At 41.6% G+C, this 26,497-nt stretch overlaps 1 protein-coding gene across 1 annotated transcript in view; it reads left to right on the plus strand.

Moving 5' to 3' along the window:
* Positions 1–14,206, plus strand: part of tmtc1 (transmembrane O-mannosyltransferase targeting cadherins 1) — a 172,616-nt gene extending 158,410 nt beyond the window's left edge. The window contains exons 18-19 of the mRNA XM_078242700.1: positions 7,806–7,883; positions 11,682–14,206. Of these exons, the coding sequence (XP_078098826.1) occupies positions 7,806–7,883; positions 11,682–11,807 (204 nt within the window). The 3' untranslated portion in view covers positions 11,808–14,206. The remainder of the gene's footprint in view (positions 1–7,805; positions 7,884–11,681) is intronic.
* Positions 14,207–26,497: the final 12,291 nt, after the last annotated feature.

Below are 26,497 nucleotides of genomic sequence, written 5' to 3' on the forward strand. Positions count from 1 at the left end.
CTTTGGCCAAACCTGTTTCTGTGATCGTTCCTGCTACACTAGGTGTCTCCAGGACCACAGTCACATGCTACATGCTAACAGCAGTAAAATGTAATCTAGGCTGCCAGTGTTTTTAAATTCTCCCCAATTCTGGGTCACATTACTCCTGAAACATTACCGGTTATGTAGTATTTTGGTTAAAAAGCCTTTATCTGTGATTCTAGACTGTAGAAAGTGCTGCTATATTCTATTAGTGTCCAATGCTAACTATTTTAGCTACATGCTAATGTGACCTATGTGAGATGTCTCTTGAATCACTCGGAGCCAATCGGGTTGGTAACAGCCAGTTTATTCAGCCTCTGCATTTACAATGAAAGACAACAGTGTGTGAATGCTCCTCTCAGAGGACAACAGCTAGCATGCTCTGTCTCGTTGGAAATCCTCTGTTGCTGTGAGGAATTTCCCATCTCTACAACCTAATTTTCTCTGTGCAAAACTTTGACACTTACTTAAGCAAAGCAATAAACATGAATAATAAATGTAATTGAAATAAATAAACAAAATTGAAGCTGTTCTCTTGCAAATTAACAAGGAGTCAATATATAAACAAAATTGCAATATGGCTTCTTCATACTGGACTGTTCCCTTTTTTTTATATCCTTTTCAGTATTTTAACAGTTAATAGTAATAATTATGTGCTGGACTTTTCCCACAGTATAAAACAACAGTAAATATCTCAGTGAACCGTACAGTACAAAATATTTCACCACCGACTACAGCAACATACAACATACTGCAACGTAACTGCATTTACAATGGAAGACAACAGTGTGTGAATGCTCCTCTCAGAGGAGTCTGGAAAGACGGCACATGTAGGTGTTAGTTAGCATGCAGAAAATATTTTTCGAGTGGTAAAACATGAATAAAACGGCTGGTAACTAAATACAACCATTGCCAAATTAACTTCAGACAATTATTATATCTAACCAAACAAACTGGGTCAACTTTTAAGTGCTTTTCAAGTAAGGCGGAGCAATTTTATCGATTCTGTGATATAAATCGATATTTTTTTTCCCAAGAAAGTATCGATTTTTAAGCCGCGAGTATCGATATATAAGTCCCATTCAAATCCCCCGTGTTTACCCCCGTTCGCGTTGCAGGGCAGTCGGGACTCACCCGGAAATGGCGAGCGGATGAGCCTCTCAAAATCTGACGAAAATCTTTTAAACTGACCTTTGTCGATCTGAAATGAAGACAGATTCAGCAACTGCACGGCCTATTTCTCGCTTAAAATGTTTTCAGAAACACGTTTCGGTGAACTATTTTAGGACAATATGAGATCGTATTCTGAACAAGCCGCCATGACAGTCTGGCTGTGAATTTCCGGAGAAAAAAGAACCACGTGACGCGTTTGTCCAATCAGCTGCCGGTTTTCATTTTCTGGGAAACAATCAGACTGTTAATGGAAACAATACAGAGCAGCGTCGCCTGCTGCTATGGAGACTTATTACGTTTCGCGCACGTGCAGAGTGTACGCTCAAGTCAGCGTTTCTTCGGTGTGTTCTGAGGAGAAGCCATGGTACTATGTTTACTTACCTGGTGGCTAGACTGGCTACCTCATATGTTCAGTGTCAAGCTACAAAAGCTGTCAAAGAAACTGTTTAGAACAGGCCACTTGCTGCACTTTTTAACTCTCCATTGTTAATTGCAATACTGCACTTTATTTACTTTTCAAAGGCTTGTAAGCTTTCAATAAATAGAACTCATTTTCTCAACACATCTTTGATTCACTTTGTCCAGCATTTGCAAGCTGTAGTCTGTCCAGTCAGAGACATAGATTGTGTAATTGATGTTTTTAGTTTTCAGTTCAATTAATTAAATCCAAGTAAATGGAACACTCACAAGATGTCACCAAAATCACTGTCCCCTTTAAATCTTTCAGAAAATAATGTAAGTGTATCGAATTATATCAAATCGTAGCGTTGGCTAAATATCGTGATATATATTGTATCGTGAGCTGAATATCGTGTATCGTATCGTATCGTGAGATTAGTGTATCGCTACAGCCCTATTGTCAAGTAGTTAACGCTATATTGTCCACAAGCATTCACAGACATGTTACCTCGTTGGAAATCCTCTGTTGCTGTGAGGAATTTCCCATAATGCTGCGCTACAATTACTCAAAGCAGGTACGGCTTTCAACAGTAGATGGCGTAGTTGTGCCAATTTAGTAGAATTTAACCTGAACCCATTCAACTATGTTACACTAACAGCAGTAATATGTAATCTTCGCTGCCAATTTGTGATCTAATCTGTGATTTTTGACGGTAGAAAGTGCTGCCTCGTTCCACTACAATGTAATGTTAGCATACTGCTAAATATTAGGTAGCTGCATGCTAACGCGAGATGGCTGTAATCCTGGTCATTTCTCCCCAATTTTGGGTCACATTACTGCTGGGACATGTCCAGTTGTGTAGTATTTGGTTTAAAAGCCTTTATTGGTGATTTTTCACGTCCTGCTATATACTCCGTTGCAGTAGCTCCAGCTGATACTAGTGAAACACGGAGCGCAGATTCCAGGAAGCCCTCTGGCCAATCAGAGCAGACTGGGCTTTGTCAGGAGGAGGGATTAAAGAGACAGGCTTGCCACCTGATTGAAGTGAAGGGGGTATACCCAAAGCGAGCAATAACTCAGGCACAGGCTCACGGTAGACTGACCTTTAAGGTGGACACATGCACATGATGAAATAGGGAACACAGATAGTTAGATGAACGCCCAGGCTCTTGGCCTCTGCAGCACGTTGTTTTGTTGCCAGCGGTATGCGCTGCAATCATTTGAGCATCTCCGCAAGCCGCGGGGGAATGTGTCAAGCCAGGTAGGTAATCACTTACAGGAATACCACAGCGCCGCCGGATACTTTGCAAAATAAAACTAATTTCAAAATAAAACACCCAAGTTTCTGGTGATTTTTTTCAAACCAAATGTTACACCAAACATTCTACTTAATTTTTGCACGTTTGATTAACGATTAATCACGATTAGCTAATCGCATTCTTTTAAATCTCAATTATCGATTTGAAAACGATTGATCGTTACAGTAATACGCAAGAACACCACAAGCGGGAGGAAGCGTTGGTTAATATGTGTATTGATACTGGGATGTCTACACAACTGTTTGACACGATTGACTTCAAAAAGTTCGCCACTTTACTCGAACCAAAGTTCAAAACACATATCATGTGTGGCTCACGAATGGGTTGAATACATGCTGTTCATGTATGTCTTCTTTAGTCTATTGCTATATGCTGTAAGTTTTTTCCTGGCACATGTCACTTACACATTTTGCACTTACGGCAGCGTCTTGTGTAGGCTCTTTACATATTTATGACCATATGTACATTATATGTACTGGTCTTGAATACATTGTGAATACGTATTTCTAAAAAGAAATTGTAATACTTTTTCTGACCTTTCTGAATCTTGCCCCTGACAAATAAGCCATATGACAAAAAAGACTAAAACTAATAAAAATTAAAGCTGCAAGCAGCGATGAACGGGCCCTCGCCTCTTGCAGGTCCGGGTACTGGCGGACGCCAAATCTTTGCAGCCGTGCATTTGCGCGGCACTCAGACTCAGAGACACATTTGTCCTGTTATTAATAGGAGAATAAGCTCTTTCCAACTGGAGGTGTACATTAGTAGCAACTATAATCAACATAGATGCAGTTTAAGGGACCGTTCGGTATTTATGGAATGGACCACCGGAGGAAAATAGGGGAGGGTCATGTCTTTTTATTCTTTGCTGAGGGGAGGGTCATCCAACATTTTTCAGTCCGGGGGGGTCACCCAACTTTTGTATTCATGAAACAGCAACATTTCAAAGTAGCTTGTTTGGTGCATGTTTTTCCATGTAGCTCTTAGTCTCGGCTCTCCTTCGCTACCAGATGGGTCTGACCCATGAGTTTGCTGGGGGGCAGGTGGAGCTGCCCCCTGGTGGCTGAAACGGATAATTGCATTGTTTAAAAAATGATCAGATATTTATAAATATCTTAAACAACACAAAACAACTAAACGGTGGTAGGTAATACATCTGATTTCATATACTGCTTTAGTAAAAAAAATATTACCTGGCTGACAATGGGAGCAGCAGGATGTAAAAAACGAAAGTTACTGTTGCACTATGTCTAGACATCTTACCGTGCCAAGGTTGCAATAAAGGTTTCCTAAATGCCACATTTGATGTCAGCTTACTAATTGATTGCGGGTTTTGTGTAGATTTGGACTTTTATACGTTTATTCCTCTTTGTTTAAACGGCGAAGTGGATGAAGCCTAGTGACGAGTCCATAGCAACCAGTTTGTGTGTTGAATGTTACCCAGAGTGCCTTGCTGAATGGGCTCAATATTTTATTGTTTTATTTCAAGTGAATACTAGTTTACTAGAGGAGTAACTTAGTATTTGAAGTAATGCAGTAATGCAGGAAGTGTGCATTTAGTTTCCATGCTTATTGTGTTTCCACAACAATGTTAGTGAGTAAATCTACTGAAATGGCCCCCACACCATAACAATGTTAGTGAGTAAATCTACTGAAATGGCCCCCACACCATAACAATGTTAGTGAGTAAATCTACTGAAATGGCCACCACACCATAACAGAGGAGTGGGATGTATAAGATGAGAATGCAGAGGTTTAGTCACGTTTATCATGGCTGTTAAAAAAACAATGGGAATCTGTATATTTGCCAAGCGCAAACCAGTACAGAAGGTATCGATAAATTGCTGGGGGAGGGTCATGCCTTTTTTTCCAAATTGTTTTGGAGGGTCATAGAAATTTTTTTACTGGTGAGGGGAGGGTCATGTCTTTTTTGGCTAAAGGTCCTAGAACTTCTCCGGTGGCCCCTTAAATAAATAACGAACAGTCCCTAACCTATAACTTAATGAATGTAAATGAGAAATATGCGATGGGAATTTACTTAAAAAAATATAGCTCACACATTGTGATACTTCCTATTGCCTCACAGCCAAACTACTATGGATTTCGCCTTTGGATTCCACTTTCACATTAATGTAGGTCTGCAGGTGAAACTCACTGTTCTGAAGAAGGACTACAGAAAGACATCTTGATACATATTACTTAATCAACATTTAATTTCCCTTCCCTGTTTTCTCTATAATGTTTATAACTATAGTTTTTAGTTGTGCTGTTTAAATATCTCTCAATATCAGCTGCAGCAGCATAACTGCGTGGTTGGAAACAAATACAGTTACTGATATTCTTGTCTATTTTATATATATTACATATTACAATATATTTTTGTTTTCTAATTCATAACTTTGACAAACATGTATGCAATATACAGTAAGTAAACAATACACTACTTAACCACTTAATTTAAAACAGCTAAGTAACTAATGACATATTTAAACAACATCAGGTTATCATATTTATCAGGTTCTCTCAGCAATCCAGTCCAAACTTATAGTCACCCACATAGAGCCAGGTTTTGTTTAAGATTTCTGTATGATTAAAGAAGATTTTCATCAACACCGTTGCACCAAATGCCCACTATACTATATACAGTACACTACATTTATTATACATACTGTATATCTGACTCTTGTAGTAGAGACACTGTATATATTTCAAGGTGAAAAGATAGAGCACTTAGTTTCTGTGGTAAATACTTCCTAACACACAATAAAATGTTAACTTCAAACAAAAAAACATCTCTTATACTTAATAAATTATTCCCTACACCTGTCTGTATTTAACTCACACAACATTCTAAATGACAAATATACACATATTCTGTCAAGATAACGCCCCCCAAAAACCCCAGTGAAAACATTTATTGAAACAAATATTACAAACTGTACACTACTAATATAAATAACATATTACAAAATATTTTCAAGTCCGGGGCAACCTCTAGCTCACCCAGTAACAACATTTGCTACATGTAGACTGAGTCTTTTGCTAGCAGCCCAGGTCCGCTTAATTCATGTGTTAGTTTATTGTCTATTTGTTTTAGTGGTGAGTGGAATTTATTTGACAGCTTTAGTTACAACTTACTTTGCAGGTTGAGGTTAATATTAGTCATCAAATAACTTTTGATGTATTATTATTCTACTAGTTATAATGATAAAGTTATTAAGTTATGAATCAGAAGTGACGTTTGGCGTCGTATATGACCTATATGCTCGACCTCAGAAGGGGTAAAAGGGCCCAGACTGGTCTATGTTGACTATAGCACCACCTAACGGCCGATCTTTACCACATTTGGTACAGAGCCTCAGAGTGGCATGCTGAACAAGCATCACAAGTTTCGTGTTGATAGCCTTTACTCTGGCAGAGATATTGCAATTGCAAATTTCCCATTTAAATGCATTGAGTTATTGGCCAAAACAACTATTTGGTCAGGTCCATCTGGACATGCTATGTACCAGGTTTCATGCAGATCGTTCACATAGCCTAGGACGAGTTCGAAAAAGTTGGTTTTGCCCATTGCGCGATATTGCGAAAAAACTTCTTAGTGGAAATGGGCGGGGCCTATATAATATGATTCAGCTTAATTCAAGGAATCTAATGTGTGATGTGTAATCTGGGAGTTATAGGCAAAAACACGTTTGACGTCATTATAGCACCACCTAGTGAGTAATTTTTGGTAGGTGATGTCCAAGATCCATTGTACATCTACCCTGTACATTTACAGTTGTTCACATTAGTGTAAGTGGGAATCCAAATGTGGGTCCCATAGGCCACGCCCACTTTGATCAATCAGTATCCCACTGTAGGGGTGGCCTCAGGAGTGGCCCTAGATGGTACCGATCAAATTTTGTAAAAATCGGATGAGCCGTTCATGAGATATAAACTTTATGTACTTGTAGCGCTCCCTAGTGGCCAATTTTCGTAGAATGTGTGGGGCACCTCCAGAGGGTCATGGCAAACAAGAATCTTAAGTTTTGCGTTGATAGCATTTATTTTGGTCGAGATATGGCAAAGTTGGTGTTTTCATACTTAGCTATACAAATTTGTTTGTGCGTAATATGCGCAATTTTTATCCTATAAAAATTCTTTGGATAACATTTTGTCAGGTCGGTCTGGAGATGCTACCTGCCAAGTTTCGTGCAGATTGGTCACACGGTCTAGGAGGAGTTTGGCAAAGTAGGTTTTCGGTAAATCACAATTTTTCACGCCTAAAAGACTAGGCGGAAATGGGCGTGGCCTATTTCAGGAGATTCAGCTGGATCCAGGGAACGCGAAGATATATGTTTTTTGAATGTGCGATGTGCATAGGGCCAAACGCGGTTTTTCTGCTATAACGCCACCTAGTGGTGGATATGTGTAATTTTTTTAAATCTTTGCAATTTTCACCAGTTGTGACGTGTGCATTTTTGTGAGTTTTCGTGCATTCTAACCCCCTCAAAAATGCGACGACGTACTCGGAAAACCAATCCTCACAAAAACAATAGGGTCCTTGCAGTTTCACTGATCGGGCCCTAATTAAACTAAAACTAAGCATTTTCAAAGAATATAAAAACTAAACTAGCAAACCCGCTTTAAAAACTAATTAAAACTAAAACTACTAAAACAAAAGTCAAAACGAAATTAAAAACTAATGAAAAATGCAAAACTATAATAACCTTGCTCTCAGCTTACCTTCTCATTTGGAATCCGACCACGTGTGAGAGATTTGAATTTCAGTTCTGAACTGGGCCTAGATCTAGCTTCAGACACTTCCAACCTGTTGCTGTTCCTTGAGTGGAAGGATGTGACCGTCTCATCCAATATGACACTGACCAGTCTTTTTGTTCTCTCCCCGCTAGAGCTACAAGCTGGCTGTCGAACTCAAACCTGACCAATCCCAGGCCTGGATGAACATGGGAGGGATTCAGCACATTAAGGTAGCAAACGTCAATTCATTTCTTTTCTTTTTTATTTACATTTTAATTACAAATTACAAAACACAGCACAAGGACACATCAGTATGTCTGCTACGTCAGAGGTTACAGAATAAAATATATAAATATACTTACTTAAGATATCATTGCAATTCATTGTCGTTCCACTTCCGGGATTGTTCCAGTGCCTCCGGAAATTCCGCCGAGTGTCCCTCATTTCGGTTGGATGTCCGTCCCCTTCCTCTTTCTCTGTGTTGGCGTTCTAACCTCTAGTGGATTTCTGAGGACCATGGTTAACTGCTCCTCAGATCTCTGCAGGGTAAATCCAGACAGCTGCTAGCTAGACTGTCTTCTTCTGTTGCACGACTAAAACTACTTTTGAACGTCCACATGTTCCACCAAAACAAGTTCCTTCCTGAGACTATTTAGCAGAGGCACCGTGGCTCTGTCTGGAGCTTAGCACCGCCCAAGACGATTGTGATTGGTTTAAAGAAATGCCAATAAACCAGAGCACGGTTTTCTCCAAACCTGGAATGCTGTGAGCACTAGACAGACCCTCCTCTGCGGTGCTGTGGAGGAAGATCTGGAAATGCGAGACTATTATTAAGCAGACTGAGGGGCCTAAAATGACTCATGTGCATATGATCTTTGCCAGGCTTTGGTATTGTTGAGGTTACAGCTGTTTGAATGCTGACAGGCATTGCTTGAGACATTATAATATAATTATATAACATTGTAAGAAAAGGAGTTAAAACATCCTGAAAACACATTATAGAACTCCATACTCCGATCCATCTTCTCCAGGTGTCTTACCGTGTCTTACACCTTATAGTGGTTTTTACCTCTGTATCTGTAATATATTCCTCCAGTTTATTTCTATTCGCATCTTCAACCAAGGGTAAGCATATACCACCAAAAAAGTTGTGAGCTTCATTAAAATTAAAATGACTCTATGATTCATGTCATTTCTTATGTAAGTAAGTTTTAAAACTCTCATTATTTGTTTTCGATCTTGTATAGGTTGTCCATTACACTGACTACATTTACATGCACATAATATTCTGGTTTTTGTCCTTATTCCAAAAAAGACAATATTCCTCTAAGCTGTTTACATGGCTAATGAAAATGAATGGTCCATTAATATTCCCGTTTACATGCAGCCGTGAAAAATAGGATTTTTTTCAAAATTTTCCCTTGGTGGTGGATTTGTTGGACCGTGTGAACACAACGTCCCTCATTCATTCCTTCAACCAGCTTCTTGAAAAGGTTGGCATAGCGATGTGTGCGCATATCCAAAAACCTGTTGATATCCAAGTCTTTGATAATGTTTAAAAGTAGCTGAGTTTCTTTTCTTTTGAGCATGAATCTCTACCGCAGCCGGACTCACTGGAACTGTTGGCTGGTTGGTTAGCGACACACAGAGCTGACTGTAAGTCGTAAACAGGCCATAAACGGTTGCAAACTGCATTAAAAACCCTAATTGAGACGCATATTCCGAATGTGCTGTATACATGTCCAAAGAATGCTTCTAAAACCAGAATAATACCGGAATATCCCACATATCTTAATCGGAAAATGCTATATTCGGAAAAAGGCCTCATTCTGAAAACAGAATATGCTGTTTACATGACCTGTATCAAATTCAGAATATTGTCATATTTGGATTAATGGTGGAATGTTAAATATTTGGATTCTATTTGTTTTAGCCTCATTGCCATTTTTTCTTCTTCTTTTAAGTATAAACAATGCAAATGTGGTTTGTTGCTTGCAATTGTGCTCTGCAAAGTAACAGAGTCCCTTAATATGTGATATTCTGGTTCCCTCACGTCTCTTTTCCAGCTTGTTAAGATCTTCTTTTAGAGTGTTAAGTGTTTACTCCTATTCTTCACCTTCTTTTAGCAGTTAGCTAACTAATTATCCATCCCCTACATGTGGCCTTAAATGTTTTCTATACTGTATGTATTGATAATACTGACTCCATATTTAAAGTGAAATTTTTCATCTCACAGGAGTGAGTTATTTAGTGTCAATTGTTTGGTTTGATTTACTTCAGAGATCGGGGAATGGGTTGATATAACTATATTATGGATTTTAGAATGTATCACATTTCCCACCATCAGGGTAGACAATAATTAAAAAGTTAATCCTAGAATATGAATTATGAACCTTAGAGTAAAATGTATATTCATGCACATCCTCATTAATACATCTCCAAATGTTTATTGTACATGTTGTCTGAAATTCCTCAAACACCAAGGCCAAGCGCGCCATCAGTTGGTAAAGGCTGCTTGGACCGGTCAACACTGGGCCGAGCTGCTACAATTCTTTTATTACAAAGAAGTCCTGACACTATTATGTATCTCCCTTCTTTGTCAGAAATTACTTTTAGCGGTTTAATTGGGTAGTTTTTGCAATCAAAATCTCTTGAGGCACTATTATCGTAGCCAGAAAAAACCCCTCTGTTTTCATTTGAAGGATTCATCTTCATTAAATGGGATTTTTGTTATTATAGCAATACCACATGCCGAACATTTCAAATGTGAAAGTATTTTAAAACGTATTTTATTGACATTTCATGATATAGTCTCAATAGGCAGTCCTATTTTTCACATAACTCATTTTACAAATGATTCCTATGCTCATTTTAAACAATTTACTCTGTTCCGCTGACATTACCATGACACAACATAAAAATAACACTGACAAATACACCATAAGGGGATAAACAACACTTAATATAGGGACTCATTTCCCGTTCCTTGTCCATAATCCGTGTAATCTTGCTTTTGCCAGACCATCCACACGCTGCGGAGCAGAGGAGGGTCTGACTAGTCCACACAGCATTTTGGGATGGGAGAAAAACGTGATCTTGTTTATTGGTATTTCTTTAAACTAATCACAGTCGTCATGGGCGGCGCTAAACTCCGCACGGAGCCGCTGTAATATAGTCGTGCAACAGAAAACTCAGATTGGACAGATAGTCTAGCTAGCTGTCTGGATTTACCCTGCAGAGATCTGAGGAGCAGTTAACCATAGTCCTCACAAATCCACCAGAGGTTAGAACGCCAACACAAAGAAAGAGGAAGGGGACGGACATCGGCGAAAATACATGCATCAGGCAGAATTTCCTGCGGCACCTGAGCAATCCCGGAAGTGGAACGTCGAGGATTTAGACTATAATCCATGTAACTCTAGCCTTGCCAGATCTTGCATCGATTATATTTCCAATATTTACCCCGTATTCTTGCTGGTATTTGAATAAATAGGGATACGACAAAAATAGTTCATATGTATCGCAGTAAGGGAAAAGAAAAGATTAACACCAAGTTTCTATAGTAGATCAAATCATTTCACTGACTGTCGTCCATATTGTTATTAGCCAAAAATCAGATGGGACATGTTTTACTAGGTCTTCATGCACCTCTTCAAGAGTTTTATAGATTTTTCCCACAGCATATATTTGCATGCCGGAGCATAGTCAGCTTTGTGCGTTGCCATGGTTTTTGCAAGGCTGCAGATCTAATAAGAAGGAGAAACACAGCTACTTTTAAACATTATCAAAGACTTTTATATGAACAGGTTTTTGGATATGCGCACACATCGCTACGCTGACGTTTTCAAGAAGCTGGTTGAAGGAATAAAAGAGGGACACTGTGTCAGCTTTGTCAGTCGTCTTTTTTCGGAATAAGAGCAAAAACCGGAATGTTATGTGCACGTAAACGTATTCAGTGTTGCACACATATATTGTTTGTAATGTGTGTGTGTGTGTGTGTGTGTGTGTGTGTGTGTGTGTGTGTGTAGGGAGACTATGCAGCAGCCAGGATGTACTACCAGCGAGCCCTGCTTCTGAGCCCCAGCTCCAAACTTCTGAAGGAGAATCTGGCCAAGCTGGACCGGCTGGAGAGGAGACTGACAGGGGGAGCATAGACCACCACGGTTCCCCAGACACTGTACCATCCTGGGCACAGATCAAGGGAGCAGGGCACAGCCCTATCTCTCTGGAGCCCAAACACCAGCCACCAGGCTGCTGGATAAAACCGACCTGACCTGGTTACCAGGACGACCGGCCTGAGTGAGAGCAGAGAAGGAGGGTGAACTTGTCCGGTCTGCAACGTGTTCCCAGGTGGACCAAGTGTGCTTGAGTCAAAGAGACTAGTTGACCCACAGTCCAGAAGGGGTAAGGAAAGGAGAATGGCTGGTTGAAGACCATTGGGAGCTCCACATGTTACCCTGTCTGCATCGGCTTTACATTCACATCTGCTTCAGACATTTGTGTTTGATTGATTTATTTTTTTGTGAAGACATTATCTATATGGCACTTAATCATAGATTGTAATTTAGTCCTCTGTGAGAACTTTTCATGTATTTCCATTAGTGCAGTGAAAGTGTGTGGAAACTTATCATTATGAAGGGAACGAGCATGGAAACAGTGTGTAACAAAATTATCTTAGCTCAAAGGTAACTTTGTAACTTTCCGAACTTTCAACCGCATCTCAAAGACTTCTGCAGGGAGTGGAGCTCAGGTGTAGTCAGGTGACACCCGGTCACACACACAGAAACATTGGTCACATGATGAAGTGGTCAGTGTCATCGACCAAGAGTCAGTGGACAGCTCCATTCGCCGAAGAGATACGGTTGAAAGCTCTGAAAAGCTAGTAAGTGGACCATTGAATTTAAATGATTGTGTTACAAAAGAAGGGAATAGCTTGACACAAGATTAACTCAGCTCTCTTTTGAAGTATATCAACGTATAGAGTCTTACAAATGCAAACATCTGTAAAGATCTCAGATTAGTATATGAGAAATATAATAAGATTCATAACATGTGCTTTCTCTTCAGATATAAACTATATTATGTTCATCTGACCTCCATTTCTAGAACTGGCTACAGTGTGAAGGCCTTTTCACACGGGGCGCGATTGTCCCGCCTTGTAATTCATTTGAAATGAGATGCGTGCGGGCAGGTAGGAGGGGTCAGGACAATCTGACAGGCGACGCAGTTGAACTGTGTTGAACTTTTCCCTACGGGAGTGACGCACAGCCCAAATCAATGAACGAGAGACTGATTCTTCTGTTTGTGAGTTCACTAAAATATAAAACTGTTTTCTAAACAGTTATCAGGACATAGACAGCGGGGGTTTTGCTTGTCAGAGCATCGGAACAAGACTGGATTTATCAGGTAACGTTCGTAATTATGACTGCTAATTTAGCAAAGCTAACTTTAGCTACCTACAATAACAGTCCGTGGTTAGGAAAGACTAGGATTGCCACTATTTGTTATAAATCAACCTGTGGTTAGGGATATATGATAACACAGTCAGCTAATCTCATTCAGTTGTACGACAGGGAAACACTAGTGCACAGAATCCCCATGGTCACACATTGATCGCCACCAGCGTTTACTCGCGGAGCGTTGTTCGCCTGTATGTTCACCTGAAGGTGTTGTCCATTGTCAGCGTCATTTCCCCGCTTCCAATTCATTTCTATGGGAGAAGACATGCAATTCATTCTGGTAGCATCACAGGGACTTTGGACAAGCGGGGCATCGAGTCGCCCGCTACTCATTTTCATAAAGTGTAATCCAGCCAACTTTATGCAAATGAGGAGCAGCCGGCTCGGCTCGACGCCTCTCAAAATCTGACGAAAATCTTTTAAACTGACCTGTGTTGATCTGAAATGAAGACGGATTCAGCAACTGCATGGCCTGTTTCTCGCTTAAAATGTTTTCAGAAACACGTTTCGGTGAACTATTTTCGTAAAATACGATTCCGTCACTTTGTATTCCAAACAGGTCACATTATGGTCGGTTTTAAAATTCGGGAGCAGCCAGCCCCACGTGACGGGTTCGTCCAATCAGCTGCAGCCATCGCGGTTGTAGGAGGGTGTAGACTGTTTTCTTTGCTTGTCAGTGGTCAGTGAAGAGAAACTGGTGGTGAGTTCACTAGCGTGCGATGTTGGGTAGCGGGGCGATCCCATCCGTGAAAACAACGCGTATATGGACACGTACTATGGGGAGCGCAGTGAGACCCCACGGATCCACGCGACTACGCAGGCGAAGTGTCTCTCCCCGTGTGAAAAGCCCTTAAGACCTGATAAGTATAAGTATAATAAGCTAGTGTGTCTACTCCTGTGTGAGGAGTTGAGCTTGTGGCTTCATGCATACCATAACCTCTGAAGATGGCTGTTTGGTTGCTTGTTGTGGTTTTGTTGACAGTGATGTTTATTGTGAATGAATTTTATTGTGGAATGACAATGGAATGAAAATGAAGTGACTAGTGCAATGGCTTACTTGCACCAAGAAGAATAAAAGTATATGTTTTATGAAATGGTGTTTGGAGTTATTACTACTAGGGGTGTCTCGATTCTCCAAATCCACAATTCAATTCGATTGAAACCTTTTTTTTCAGCAGTGACGGCAGCGCTACGATAAGAGTCAATAGATGGCAGAAGGGTACTTTAAAAACAACAGAGTTTTTCAAACTAACGAAGTGCAATTGAAAGCACCATAAGTTTACCGAGATCCACCTGAATGCACCATTAATTCCTGTCAAAGCCCACATGCTTTTTCTTCGTTGTTTGTTTCCATAACTCACTCACGGGGAAGGCAAAATGTTGCCACATTGGTGACTTAAGGTAGGCAGAAGGATTTTCCAGTTCTGTCGTTTCTCTGTCATTTCCGAAACCTGCAGTGGCCATGATGTCTGGAAAGAGCAGTTGCAGGCTACCGGTAAGCTAAAGTTACGCTGTGTCTTTAGCTGCATGCTAACAGCTGATAAGCTTCGCTGTATCTATTGCTTCTTATCCTGCTTCAATAGCTTATTTCAATCATTTTTCTATTTAAAATCAAAATCCTGACACCCTTAATTACTATTAATATCACTGTTATGACCCTGGCTCAAGGGGGGAAAAAAACAGGAGGAAGGAATGAAGATGGATAAACAATTCTACGTTTATTAAGTAAATAAAAAAAGAAAAAGTGCAAAGTGGTGTTGAGAGACTGCTGGCTGAGACAGAGTACTGCAGGGTGAAGCAGGGGCTTTCAAACTCAGGTACTCAGAGCAAGGGCTATTTAAAACAATTAGGACTGGTATGAAGAGCTGCACCCCTGGTCCACCTGCAACCAAACAGAACAGACATAATTGAAGAAAACAATGTCCCTGGACAGAAAAAAATTGCAAATGTCTAGCAAAAACACTCCACTGGACCCAACGTTGTTCCTTGTGTAGCAGGTTTTCCTACATTTCACTTGAGTCAGCATCAGCTGGAGCCGAACACAAGTTTGAAAAGTTAAAAAAATCTGTGGGTGTGGAGTTGGAAATAAGTGAGCTTACCTCTTAGCCTCTATAGCCCGCTGCTCATTTCTGCTGCAGGCAAGAGGCTCCAGGTTACATTAATATAGATTATTAATAATAATAATGTAGATTTGTCTGAATATTATTTTTTTTAACAATTCTTCAATTTGTAGATCTCAATTCTACGCTTGCGGATTTGCATTTTACACACAGTTTTGAGACAAACTTTCCGCAACAGTCTATCAGCTGTTTTGTTTTTAAATAATAGGCGATAAATAACATGCATTCATTGGCATATTTTATAATGTTTAGAAAATGTAGATGTAAGTGTGTGCTAGATAATATACATAGAACAAATAAACACTAAAACTCGGTGTCACATTAACATATTCCGGTATTCATACTAGGCTAAAGGCTAACCCCAGCAGACCAGCTCTCCCAAATGTTTTTACAGCAAATGTCCACTCCCTGGACAAGAAACTGGACTAGATTTTTACAAAATTACTTTCCTCTATGTACTGTATATAGATGGAAGACAAATCTTATCTAATAGTTTAGCATTTAGCTGCCGCCCTGCAGCTTTCACCAAAGGGACATCCATGCACATCTCCATTTGGAGAACAGCCATATATAGATATATAGACCTATATCTAACCTTCCCTTTCTCTCCAAGATCCAGTTCAATTCAATTTCAATTTATAGTTATTTATAGTGAATTATCACCATGGACCATGGTCTCAGAACACTTCACAACAAAAATTTAAAATGTACAATTTAGCCAATATAAAAGGCGGAATTAAATATAAAATATAAAGTCAACAACACATATAGGAATGTAATTGGAATACCACAGGTTAAAATTGTTAAGACATGAAATAAAACAACGAATGATAATGTATAAAAAATAAACAATAAAACAATGGTTCAAAAGTTATGGATTTTAAACATGTCCATAATACTTTGAATAGAGAAATGTTTTGATTTAAAAATATCCACTGAGCCTGCCTCCCTAACGTTGGATGGAAGACCATTCCAGAGGGAGGGTGTGCGAAAGGCTATGGGGCGCGAGGGGGCGTGTTGTTGGGGTAAGTAGCTCACTTAAGTAGGCAGGAGCAAGTCCCTTTAAGGCTTTATAAGTCAAAAGAAGAACCTTAAAATAAGCCATGGCTTGCACAGGTAACCAATGTAGAGCAGCCAGAACTGGTGAAATGTGGCTAAAAAATGTTGTCTTAGTCAAAACAGTGCATTGCAGTAATCGAGTCTTGATGAGACAAAGCATGAATTAGTATTTCTGCATCATGCATTGATAGCATTGGTCTTATTCGAGAAATGTTGCCTAGATGGTAAAAGGCAATCCTAGTGATAGCCTTTATATGTTAAAAGTTAAAGTTTTGTCAAAGGTGACACCTAAGTTCTTAACAGTGTCACTCTCTGTGATCACACAGTTGTTAAAATTTAAAATTTGTTTCTCCACTGGGATGCTATATTTGGTTGGCCTCACTATGAGCAGCTCTGTTTTGTCTGCATTAAGCAGCAAGAAATTCTTGCCCATCCAATTTTGAATTTCTGCCAGGCATGCCTGTAATTTCAGAATCTGTGAATAATTATTTTGCAATAGAGGGACATATAGCTGTGTGTCATCTGCATAACAATGAAACTGAACATCAAAGCTGCTGATGATAGAACCAAGAGGAAGTATATAGATGGAAAACAACATAGGGCCCAGTACTGACCTTTGTGGTATACCAGAGCCTACCTTGCACAGTTCAAAAGTAGATTCATTAAAAATGACACGCTGAGATCTATTGGATAAGTAAGAATTAAACCAAGAAAGTACTGTCCCTTTAATCCCAAAATGTTTCTCAAGCCGGGCGAGAAGTAAAATGTGGTCTTTTGTATCGAAAGTTGCGCTCAGATCGAGGAGTACTAGAAACGGCCACTATCACATGAAAGCAGAAGATCATTTGTGACTCTCGTCAGGGCAGTTTCCGTGGAATGACCAGAGCGTCCTGGTAAGAACACTATTCAAGTTTTCTGTTAAAATGTCTAAACTTGGGCCATTCTGGCAAGACTGAAGTAAGTCTTGTAGTTGATCAGCCATAACAGCCTTTGCCTTACTGTCAATGCGGCGGTAAGTGTAGGTATCAGGGTTGAAGCTCTTATTTGGGGTGTGAAGAGAGACGTTGAAAAAAATACCAAAATGATCCGACACATGAACCATTTCTACTGACAAGAGCTGTGCCTCAATACCTCTTGTGAAAATTAAATCTAACGTGTTCCCATGGATGTGTGTGGTATCAGTAGCAAACAATGCGAAATCAAGACTGTCAGCCAGATCAACAAACGCTGAAGCTCTATTGTCATGTTATTGACATGAAAATTAAAATTACCTACTAAAAGTATACTATCGTATTTAGTCACTGCTATAGATAAGAGACCTGCAAACTCGGATAGAAACTCATTATTATGCTTGGGTGGTCGATAAACAGATAAAATATGAGTAGGTTGGTGCGATCTGATGACCACGGCTAAGTGTTCGAAGGTTGTGAAATGTCCTAAATTTAATTTAGTGCAATTAAAAAGGTTGGAATGAATAGTTGCAATCCCGCCTCCTTTTTTCCCTGGCCTAGCAGAGAACAGAAAATTGTAATTTGGAGGGGAGGCTTCTACTAGAGTTGCAGTCGCACCAGCGCTTAACCAGCATTCAGTTGAAATGAGAAAGTTCAGTTCATGCTGGGAGACCAAGTCATTAATGTAAAAGGTCTTACTTGAAAGCGACCTTATATTTAGTAGTGCAATCTTAAGGGGAGTTGGGGACTTAGGGGAATTGCTGGGCGCTCTGGTATGGAAAGAGTGGGGCGGGGCATTATGCTTTTGCATAGGAAGAGATAGAAGAGATGACCGACTCCTTCGTCCTGAGCATGCGTTGGTCCTCCTGCATGCAGTTATTACTGGGATAGGGAGTGATTGAGCTGACGAGAGGGGGGGACTACAGGTGTAGGTGTAGCTGACACCTGGGGAGGATAGTCAATCATACTTGGGTGGTACCTCATACGCAACAAATTGTATAAGGTTTGTTATCAGCTGACCGGTCCCCCTCATGTTAGGGTGGAGACCATCTGAATTATACAACCCAAATTTTTTCCAGAATGAATCAAAGTTATTAACATATCCCTGGCCGGTTGCAGTAGAGAAATTTAGAAGCCACTGATTTAGGCTGAAAAGTCGGCTGAAACGTTCATTGCCATGTTTTAAAGTTGGAATGGGACCAGACAGAATGCATGATCTGCCTAGGTTCTCAATGGTAGAGGTCAGACTTTCAAAATCCTCCTGCAGTTTAATTGATTGTCGGGACATGACGTCACACGTGCCCGCATGGACTATCACTGTGTGCACTGATGGATATCGCTGAATAGGCAGTGGAATTAGTTTGATAAAGTTTTCCACTTTCCCACCAGGAAGACTGTAAGTGAAGGCACCAGAAAGGGTGACGAATCTGACAATAGAGTCACCGATACATAGAATCTGTGGGGCTGAACCATTACAGCCATTAAAATTCAGTGAGTAGCGCGAGGGAAGCGTTTGGCTAGCCGCGATGCTGTTGGCATAGCTATCCGCGTCTTGGCATCCTGGAGGTAGTGGTTGAACTTCGGCTATTCTGGAGATTACAGCTGCTGGGCCCAGGCGATCCGGTGCGCTGTGGCCTCGACCCAGGCGCTGCACGTTCACTGGATGTAGACTTTGTAGAGAGAGTAGGTGCCAGGGAGACTCCAGCCAGTGGGAACCCAGGCTCACACTCGGACCCGGTCGAAGAAGGGGCGGGAGAGACCCGGAGTTCCCTGGAGGCAGCAGCAGGCGGAGGCGACCGCGGGATCGTTTGTTCCTTGGGGTGCTGGACCCGGACGGCAGCGACAAGGGAGATCCAGGCCGCGAGGAACTAGAGAAGTGGCGGGAGGAGCGTTTCCTCGATTTCCTGGACATTGTTGGATATATGATTCTGGAGTCAGGTGTTGTGATGATTTCCCGGCTAGATTCAGGGTTGGCAAGAGGGGCAAATCGATTTTCTAGTCGCAAAATCCCCATCCTCCTTCCCCAAGGGATCGAAGAGGGGAAGAGAAAGTTTACCCTTACCTGCCCTCTCGATGCGAGAAGCCATGGGGTGGTGTACTGGACTGTCTCGCCAACAGGTGAATGAGAGATCCCTGCGGGCTTCAACCTGGAGAGTAGGAAATTAAGCTCTTCTTGACGACGTAGAAGATCCTCCATGAGCGTTTCAATGGATTGTAATTCCATTATGATGTCGGTAACAGTGCCAATAGGATACCTGGTGGAATCCCCTTTTGACTCGGTAAGTCCAGTTATTTTTTCGGCATTTAGAGACTCCTTCAGTGTTTCCTGGCTGCCTGAGTGGCTGACTGATCTGGTGGCCATGCTGTGAGACTTGTCTTTTCAAATGATCCTTGAGAAAGTAGTTGCTAATCAGTTATGTGATTTTCGTCATAGCAATAGTTTATTTGAGGACTTTCAGTCAGGATTTAGAAGGCATCATAGCACAGAGACAGCACTGGTGAAAATTGCTAACGACCTTCTAACTGCTGCTGACAAAGGACTTGCCTCCGTACTTGTCTTATTAGATCTTAGTTCTGCATTCGACACTATTGACCATACCATCCTGTGACAGAGATTGGAACATTTAGTTGGCATTAAAGGAATCACACTAAGCTGGTTTAAATCCTATTTCTCTGATCGATCTCAATTTGTTAATGTTAATGATAAATCCTCCAGGTACGCTAAAGTTAGCCATGGCGTTCCACAAGACTCAGTGCTTGGACCAATTCTATTCTCCTTATATATCAATAATCAATCAATTATTAATCAATTAACTTTCACTGTTACGCGGATGACACCCAATTATACTTATCAATCAAGCCAGACGAAACCAGTCAGTTAGCTAAACTTCAAGTATGCATTAAAGATATAAAATCATGGATGACCTAAAATTTTCTGATGTTAAACTGTTAAATGTTAAAGTTAAGTTAATAAGTTATTGTGCTGGGCCCTAAACACCTCCCAACCTCATTATCCAAAGATATAATTACTCTGGATGGTATTGCCCTGGCCTCCAGCACTACTGTCAGAAATCTAGGAGTTATTTTTGATCAGGATATATCCTTTAACGCCCACTTAAAACAAATCTCAAAAACAGACTTTTCTTGTCTTCGTAACATTGCCAAAATTAGGCACATCCTGTCTCAAAATGATGCTGAAAAACTAGTCCATGCATTCGTTACTTCCAGGCTGGACTACTGTAATTTCTTACTATCAGGTTGCCCAAATAAGTCCCTTAAGACTCTCCAGCTGATCCAGAATGATGCAGCGCGTGTTCTGACAAGAACTAAGAAAAGAGATCATATTTCTCCTGTATTAGCTTCTCTGATTTGGCTTCCTATGAAATCCAGGATTGAATTTAAAATCCTTCTCCTGACCTACAAAGCTCTAAATGGTCAAGCACCATCATAGCTTGAAGAGCTGATAATACCTTATTGTCCCACTAGAGCACTGCACTCCCAGAATGCAGAGTTACTTGTGGTTCCTAGTGTCTCTAAAAGTAAAATGGGAGCCAGAGCCTTTAGCTATCAGGCTCCTCTCCTGTGGAACCAGCTCCCGGTCTGGGTTCGGGGGCAGGCACCGTCACCACATTTAAGAGTGAACTTAAAACTCTCCTCTTTGATAAAGCTTATAGTTAGGGAGTGAGGAATTGCAGCGTTCGCCTAGACCAGCGGGGGAGGGTGTGTAGCCACAGTCACGGCACCCCCCATCCCTATCTCTGCTTCTCTGCAGCTCTTAGCTATGCTGTTATAGTTTTAGACTGCCAGGGGACTTCCTTTGACACACTGAGCTTCTCTCTCCTTTCTCTTTCCATTTGTGTGCATCCATGTCCCAGAAATGCTTGTTACTAACCTAGCTCTGGGGAGCTTATTCCCCGGAGTCCTTCTGTTTTTTTTTCGCCCAGCATGTTTCCTTGGATTAGGGTGGCACCAACATCACGGTTGCAGCTGTCGCCGTGGTCCTGCTGCACTCCCTGCTACACCCAGCTACGCTCTGCGGTGCCCTGCAGTGCCCTGCAATGTCCTGCTGCATTCTGCTACATCCTGCTGCGTCCGGCTACATCCAGCTATGCTCTGCTGTGCCATGCTACATCCTGTAACGCCCCTGCAGTGCCCTGCTATGCCATGAACTACTACACTACTATTTCTAGTCATAGTTCCATTATCTTTATTGTGACTGTTATTGCCACTGTTCATCACACCCCCAACAGGCACCGTCAGACACCACCTACCAAGAGCCTGGGTCTGTCCGAGGTTTCTTCCTAAAAGGGAGTTTTTCCTTGCCACTGTCGCACTAAATGCTTGCTCTTGGGGTAATTACTGGAATTGTTGGGTCATTGTAAATTATAGTGTGTGGTGTAGACCTACTCTATCTGTAAAGTGTCTTGAGATAACTCTTGTTATGATTTGATACTATAAATAAAATAAAATTGAATTGAATGTTCTCCTCTCCCCTCTCTGAAATGGCCTGTGATTGGCCAAAGTCTCCTTTCACAGGCTAGATTTTCTAAAGCCTGAAAACAGAGCTAGGAGGAGGTGCCAGAGTCCACTTGACTTGCAATTAAGGCATGGATACCCGACCCGAGCCTGACGGGTCCCGACGGTACCCGATGGGCCGGGCCGGGTTCGGACAGATATTTAGAAATTATGGTGTCGAAATTTTAACTGTGTCAGGCTCAGACATAAATATTTTAATGCCTGTCGGGCTCGGGCCAGGTTTGGTCACGGCTCTGTCGGACGCGGGCTGGGTTCGGACGAAAAAATTCGGCCCGATCAGACCTCTACTTGCAAGATTATTATGGAATTTTTGCTCAACACTGCCAAAATAAACTGTGTACCCCAGCTTTAACAAATAGCCTACCACTGGCTCATCGGTCATCTTCGTCTTTGTAAATTGACACACATTATAGAATAGGTTGCTGATCCTTTCCTTACATGCTCACATTGCCAATGTAAACAGATATGTCATTATTAACTCCATCATTCTTTAAATGAATTAAATCCTGTTGTTTGCCTTTTTACTGTTACCCTATTTATTGTATATTTAACTTCAAAAGTAATATGACATATTTTACCTTGTAATGAATTATCTGTTCATTTATTCATTGTAACTATTCTTTTATGAACTTCCAATGGCCTAGAAACAATGTAATAACAATAATAACTTGATACATTTTGAGCATCAAAGTGCAAAATGCAGCATTTTCCCAAATATAATGCTCTACAATTGTAGATAACAATAAAATAATCAATACAAACCCAAGATGCTATACTAAAGGCATGAGATGTATGCAGATGTCGCTGGATTAACTCTGATTCAATAAAACATCAGCGGTACGTCCCAAAGCCCTTAAATTGCATCCCCGTCTCATCCACTTGCCTCCCTTCCTCCCCGAGGAAATCATGGGAGGAGAGAGGCAACGAGCAAATGGGTTTTAGAGGGATGAGACGTCCTTTCCTCTGAAGCGCCACATTAATCTGTCAGCTATATGGACGGAGTTAGCAATTCCTTCAGCTGCACGGCTTATAGCTCCTCGATGATCCCTCCTCGATGCTCGGTCCTCGCTCCTCGGGGGCGAAATAAGAGCTATGGGACAGCCTTAACCGAGGAGCAGGGACAGACTGACAATCTGTGCGTTCGGCACAAAAAAAAGTCTAATAAAGCGGCGCTAATACGATCACTTATAAATATGCTATGTGTAAAAAAGAAAGAAAAAAAACTGAGGAAGAAGAGTAGGCCTACTAGTCTGGCTATCACCAGACCAAGCTCAATCGCTGGCAGATCGGGCTGAGTTTATAGGCCTACATCATTAGACGTGACAATGGCTAGTAGAAAACGTAAGGAGAAAGGTGGATGAGAAAAACTCTAAGAAAAGAGGGCCTCTTGAAACCGATGCAGCTCACAGAGCTTTTTGGTTGCAGTGCAACTGCCAGCAGCAGCAGTAATGTTGTAGTCCTTGACAACGAAAGCAGCACTGCATCACTTAGCTAGAGTGTAGAGGACCAAGTGGAAGCTGATCTCAACTTGGAATATGAGGGGCTGTAGTGAGCTCACTTTTGCTGCTAGAATGAAGACCATGGTATTAAATTAAACAGGAAAACATCAGGCATGCATTGGTACCACTCTAAACGTGCTAACAAACAGGCCAGTAACTCACCAAATTTAACCAAAAAATCCTAGCTTGAACTTTCTGTCTGTCTTCCATCAGAGTGCCTTTTTTCCTTGTCTTTTATATTTGGGTTTACTATTGTGGAACTGGCAAAGACCTGGTGGTTGTTTGAATTGATAGGGCCTAGTCATTTTCATCATTTCACAGCCTTAATATGAATGAAAAGTGTAATATGACATTGACAAAATATTAAATAGGTTATTCAATACCAATTCTTTAACACAAAGCAACACATATTATATCATCAATAATAGCTAAGAACCTATCTTTGAAATCATTTTTTATTCAGGTTGAAGGTAGTTGAGGCACAAAAGATGATAGGGAGAGTACAGGGAAGTGCCAGAATGTCCCAGGATGCTCTGCAGATGTAATGGCATTGTACATTTTTTGTTTTTATTTGAAGGCTGAGGCTTCATTAATAAACACAACCCCAATTATCATCATTGGTTTTGAGATGTTACTTGCTGTGAATACCTTGTCTGATAGGCTGCAGTATTGTGTCATAGTATCAGGACAAATGGCTAGTGTCTGTCGCGCACGGCTAGGGGCGAATGGCTGGATGATGGGCCTATTTGGGAGAAAGTCCAGGGCTGTTTTTTAGCCCCAGTCAGTCCCTGCCGAGGAGGGACAGAACAACATCTGGTTCAGCCGAGGACCGAGGAGTCAAGGAGCTATCAAATAAGGGGGATGAGATTCAGCCCAGCTCTCAAAGTCATGGTCTTTTTACTTCCTGATTAATGATCACAATACCTAACTTCCTGTTACTGACATGCTGAGAAAGTGGTGATCAGTTGGTGTTCTGTGCTGGAAAATGTCCCTGTTTGGTTTTTGTTTGTTTTGTTTTTTTCCCCCTTTTCTTTCATTAGTAATAGGACTAGTATATTAGTTTTAGTGTTGTACTGAAAAGGGGCGCTCTAAGAGAGAAGCATTGAGAGAAAGACCTGAAATGTCAGGAGATGAGGGCATTTACATTATGAGAACTAGAGTTACTGAAGAGTTTGTTGTGCCGTTTACATTTTCGGGAGCTAATCAAGGATGCGAGATTTAGAGCAGTGAACCCATTAGGAATTAACAACTCTTTGGAGAGTCAGATAGGCAAGGACTTTCAGGCCAAGATATTGGATATACGGGATGTTAATTGCAAAGATAGGAAACAGTATGAGGTGGCAAGGGGTGTGGGGAAATTGGTGGTCAAGGTGGAAAGTTTGGTTCCTCGAGCAAGACAGCAGGGAATCAAGGGAGTGGTGTATGGGATTTATGCTGGCTTGTCTGAGAAGGAAATCTTAGAAAACGTTAAGGGGGCATAGGTAACTGATGTTATGAGATTTCAGAGTAGGAATGAGTCGGGGATCCGCCTGTTCTGTTGACGTTTAAAGATGGTGTACTGTCGCAGAGAATGTTTCTTGGGAGTATGGCATATCATATCATGGACTATATTAAACCACCGATGCGCTGCTATAATTGTCAGAGGTTTGGACATGTTGCTGGGTCTTGTCGGGGTAAAAGAATGTGCGCAAAGTGGCAAACAGAGGCTGTTCAAAGAGTGGCCAGAGAACGCGGAGATGTGGCCGTTTCCATCGGACATGTTGATTCTTAAAGGTGTGATTTCTGTCTTTTCTTTCTGATGGTTGGTAGGAGCTAAGAAAGCAGTTAACCGGTCAGATATTATCAAGTTAGTGGTGGGGGCAGCTGAAAGATTCCTAAGTATAAAGCTGTTGCCAAAAAAGTTGCATCAATATATGATGGAGAGTCAGTGTGTGGAGAGGTCACAGTTGTCGAGGGCTAGCAGTATGGAGTATGTCAGTGAGGGAGATGATGGGGATCCTTAACATCATAATGTTGTGAGAATGGAGTTTGATTGGAAATGGCCAAAAGTTAAAAAGATTTTGATGAATTTAGAAGCACCTGAAGGAATATGCATCCAAGAGACATGGTTAAAGCCCTGTCTAGATTTTATAATCCCAGGTTATGAATGTGTGAGATTAGATACAGTTAGGTTCGGAAATATTTGGACAGTGATACAATTTTCACAAGTTTGGCCCTGTGCGAAAGAAATCATCAAGATGAAATTGTAGACTTTCAGCTTTAATTTGCCAGTATTTACATCAAAATTGGAGGAAGGGTTTAGGAATTGCAAACATTTCCATACATAATCCCTTCATTTCAAGGGACCTAAAGTAATTGGACAATTGAGTCAAAAGTTCTTCTCCGGGAACCATCACCTTATCGTGGTGGAGAGGTTTGTGTGTCCCTATGAACCTGAGGGCTGTGTTGTCTGGAGCTTTGTGCTCCTGGTAGGGTCTCCCAAGGCAAAGTGGTCTCAGGGGCCCCTGTCTGGAGCCAGGCCCAGATGGAGGGCTCATCAGCGAGCGTCTGGTGGCCGGGTTTGCCACAGAGCCCGGCCGGGCACAGCCCGAAAAAGCTACGTGGCGGACATCCCTCCATCCCATGGGCCCACCACCTGTGGGAGGAACCGCTGGGGTCGGGTGCGCTGCCACATGGGTGGCAGTGAAGGTCAGGGGCCTCGATGGACCAGACCCGGGCAGCAGAGGCTGGCTCTGGGGACGTGGAATGTCACCTCTCTGTGGGGGAAGGAGCCGGAACTTGTGCGGGAGGTGGAGCGCTACCGGTTAGATCTGGTGGGGCTTACCTCTACGCACAGTCTTGGTTCTGGAACCATACTCCTGGATAGGGGTTGACTCTTTTCTTCTCCGGAGTTGCCCAGGGTGTGGCGCCGGGCGGGTGTGGGGATACTCACAAGCCCCCGGCTGAGCGCCGCTACATTGGAGTTTAACCCGGTGGACGAGAGGGTCGCCTCCCCTACGCCTGCGGGTTGTGGGGGGGAAAACTCTGACTGTTGTTTGTGCATATGCACCAAACAAGAGTTCGGAGTATTCAGCCTTCTTGGAGACCTTGAGTGGAGTCCTGCATGGGGCTCCAGTCGGGGGACTCCATAGTTCTGCTGGGGGACTTCAACGCAGCACGTGGGTAATGATGGAGACACATGAAGAGGCGTGATTGGGAGGAACGGCCTCCCTGATCTAAAC

The sequence above is a fragment of the Sander vitreus genome, chromosome 23, assembly GCF_031162955.1.
Source record: "Sander vitreus isolate 19-12246 chromosome 23, sanVit1, whole genome shotgun sequence".
Taxonomy (NCBI): Eukaryota; Metazoa; Chordata; class Actinopteri; order Perciformes; family Percidae; genus Sander; species Sander vitreus.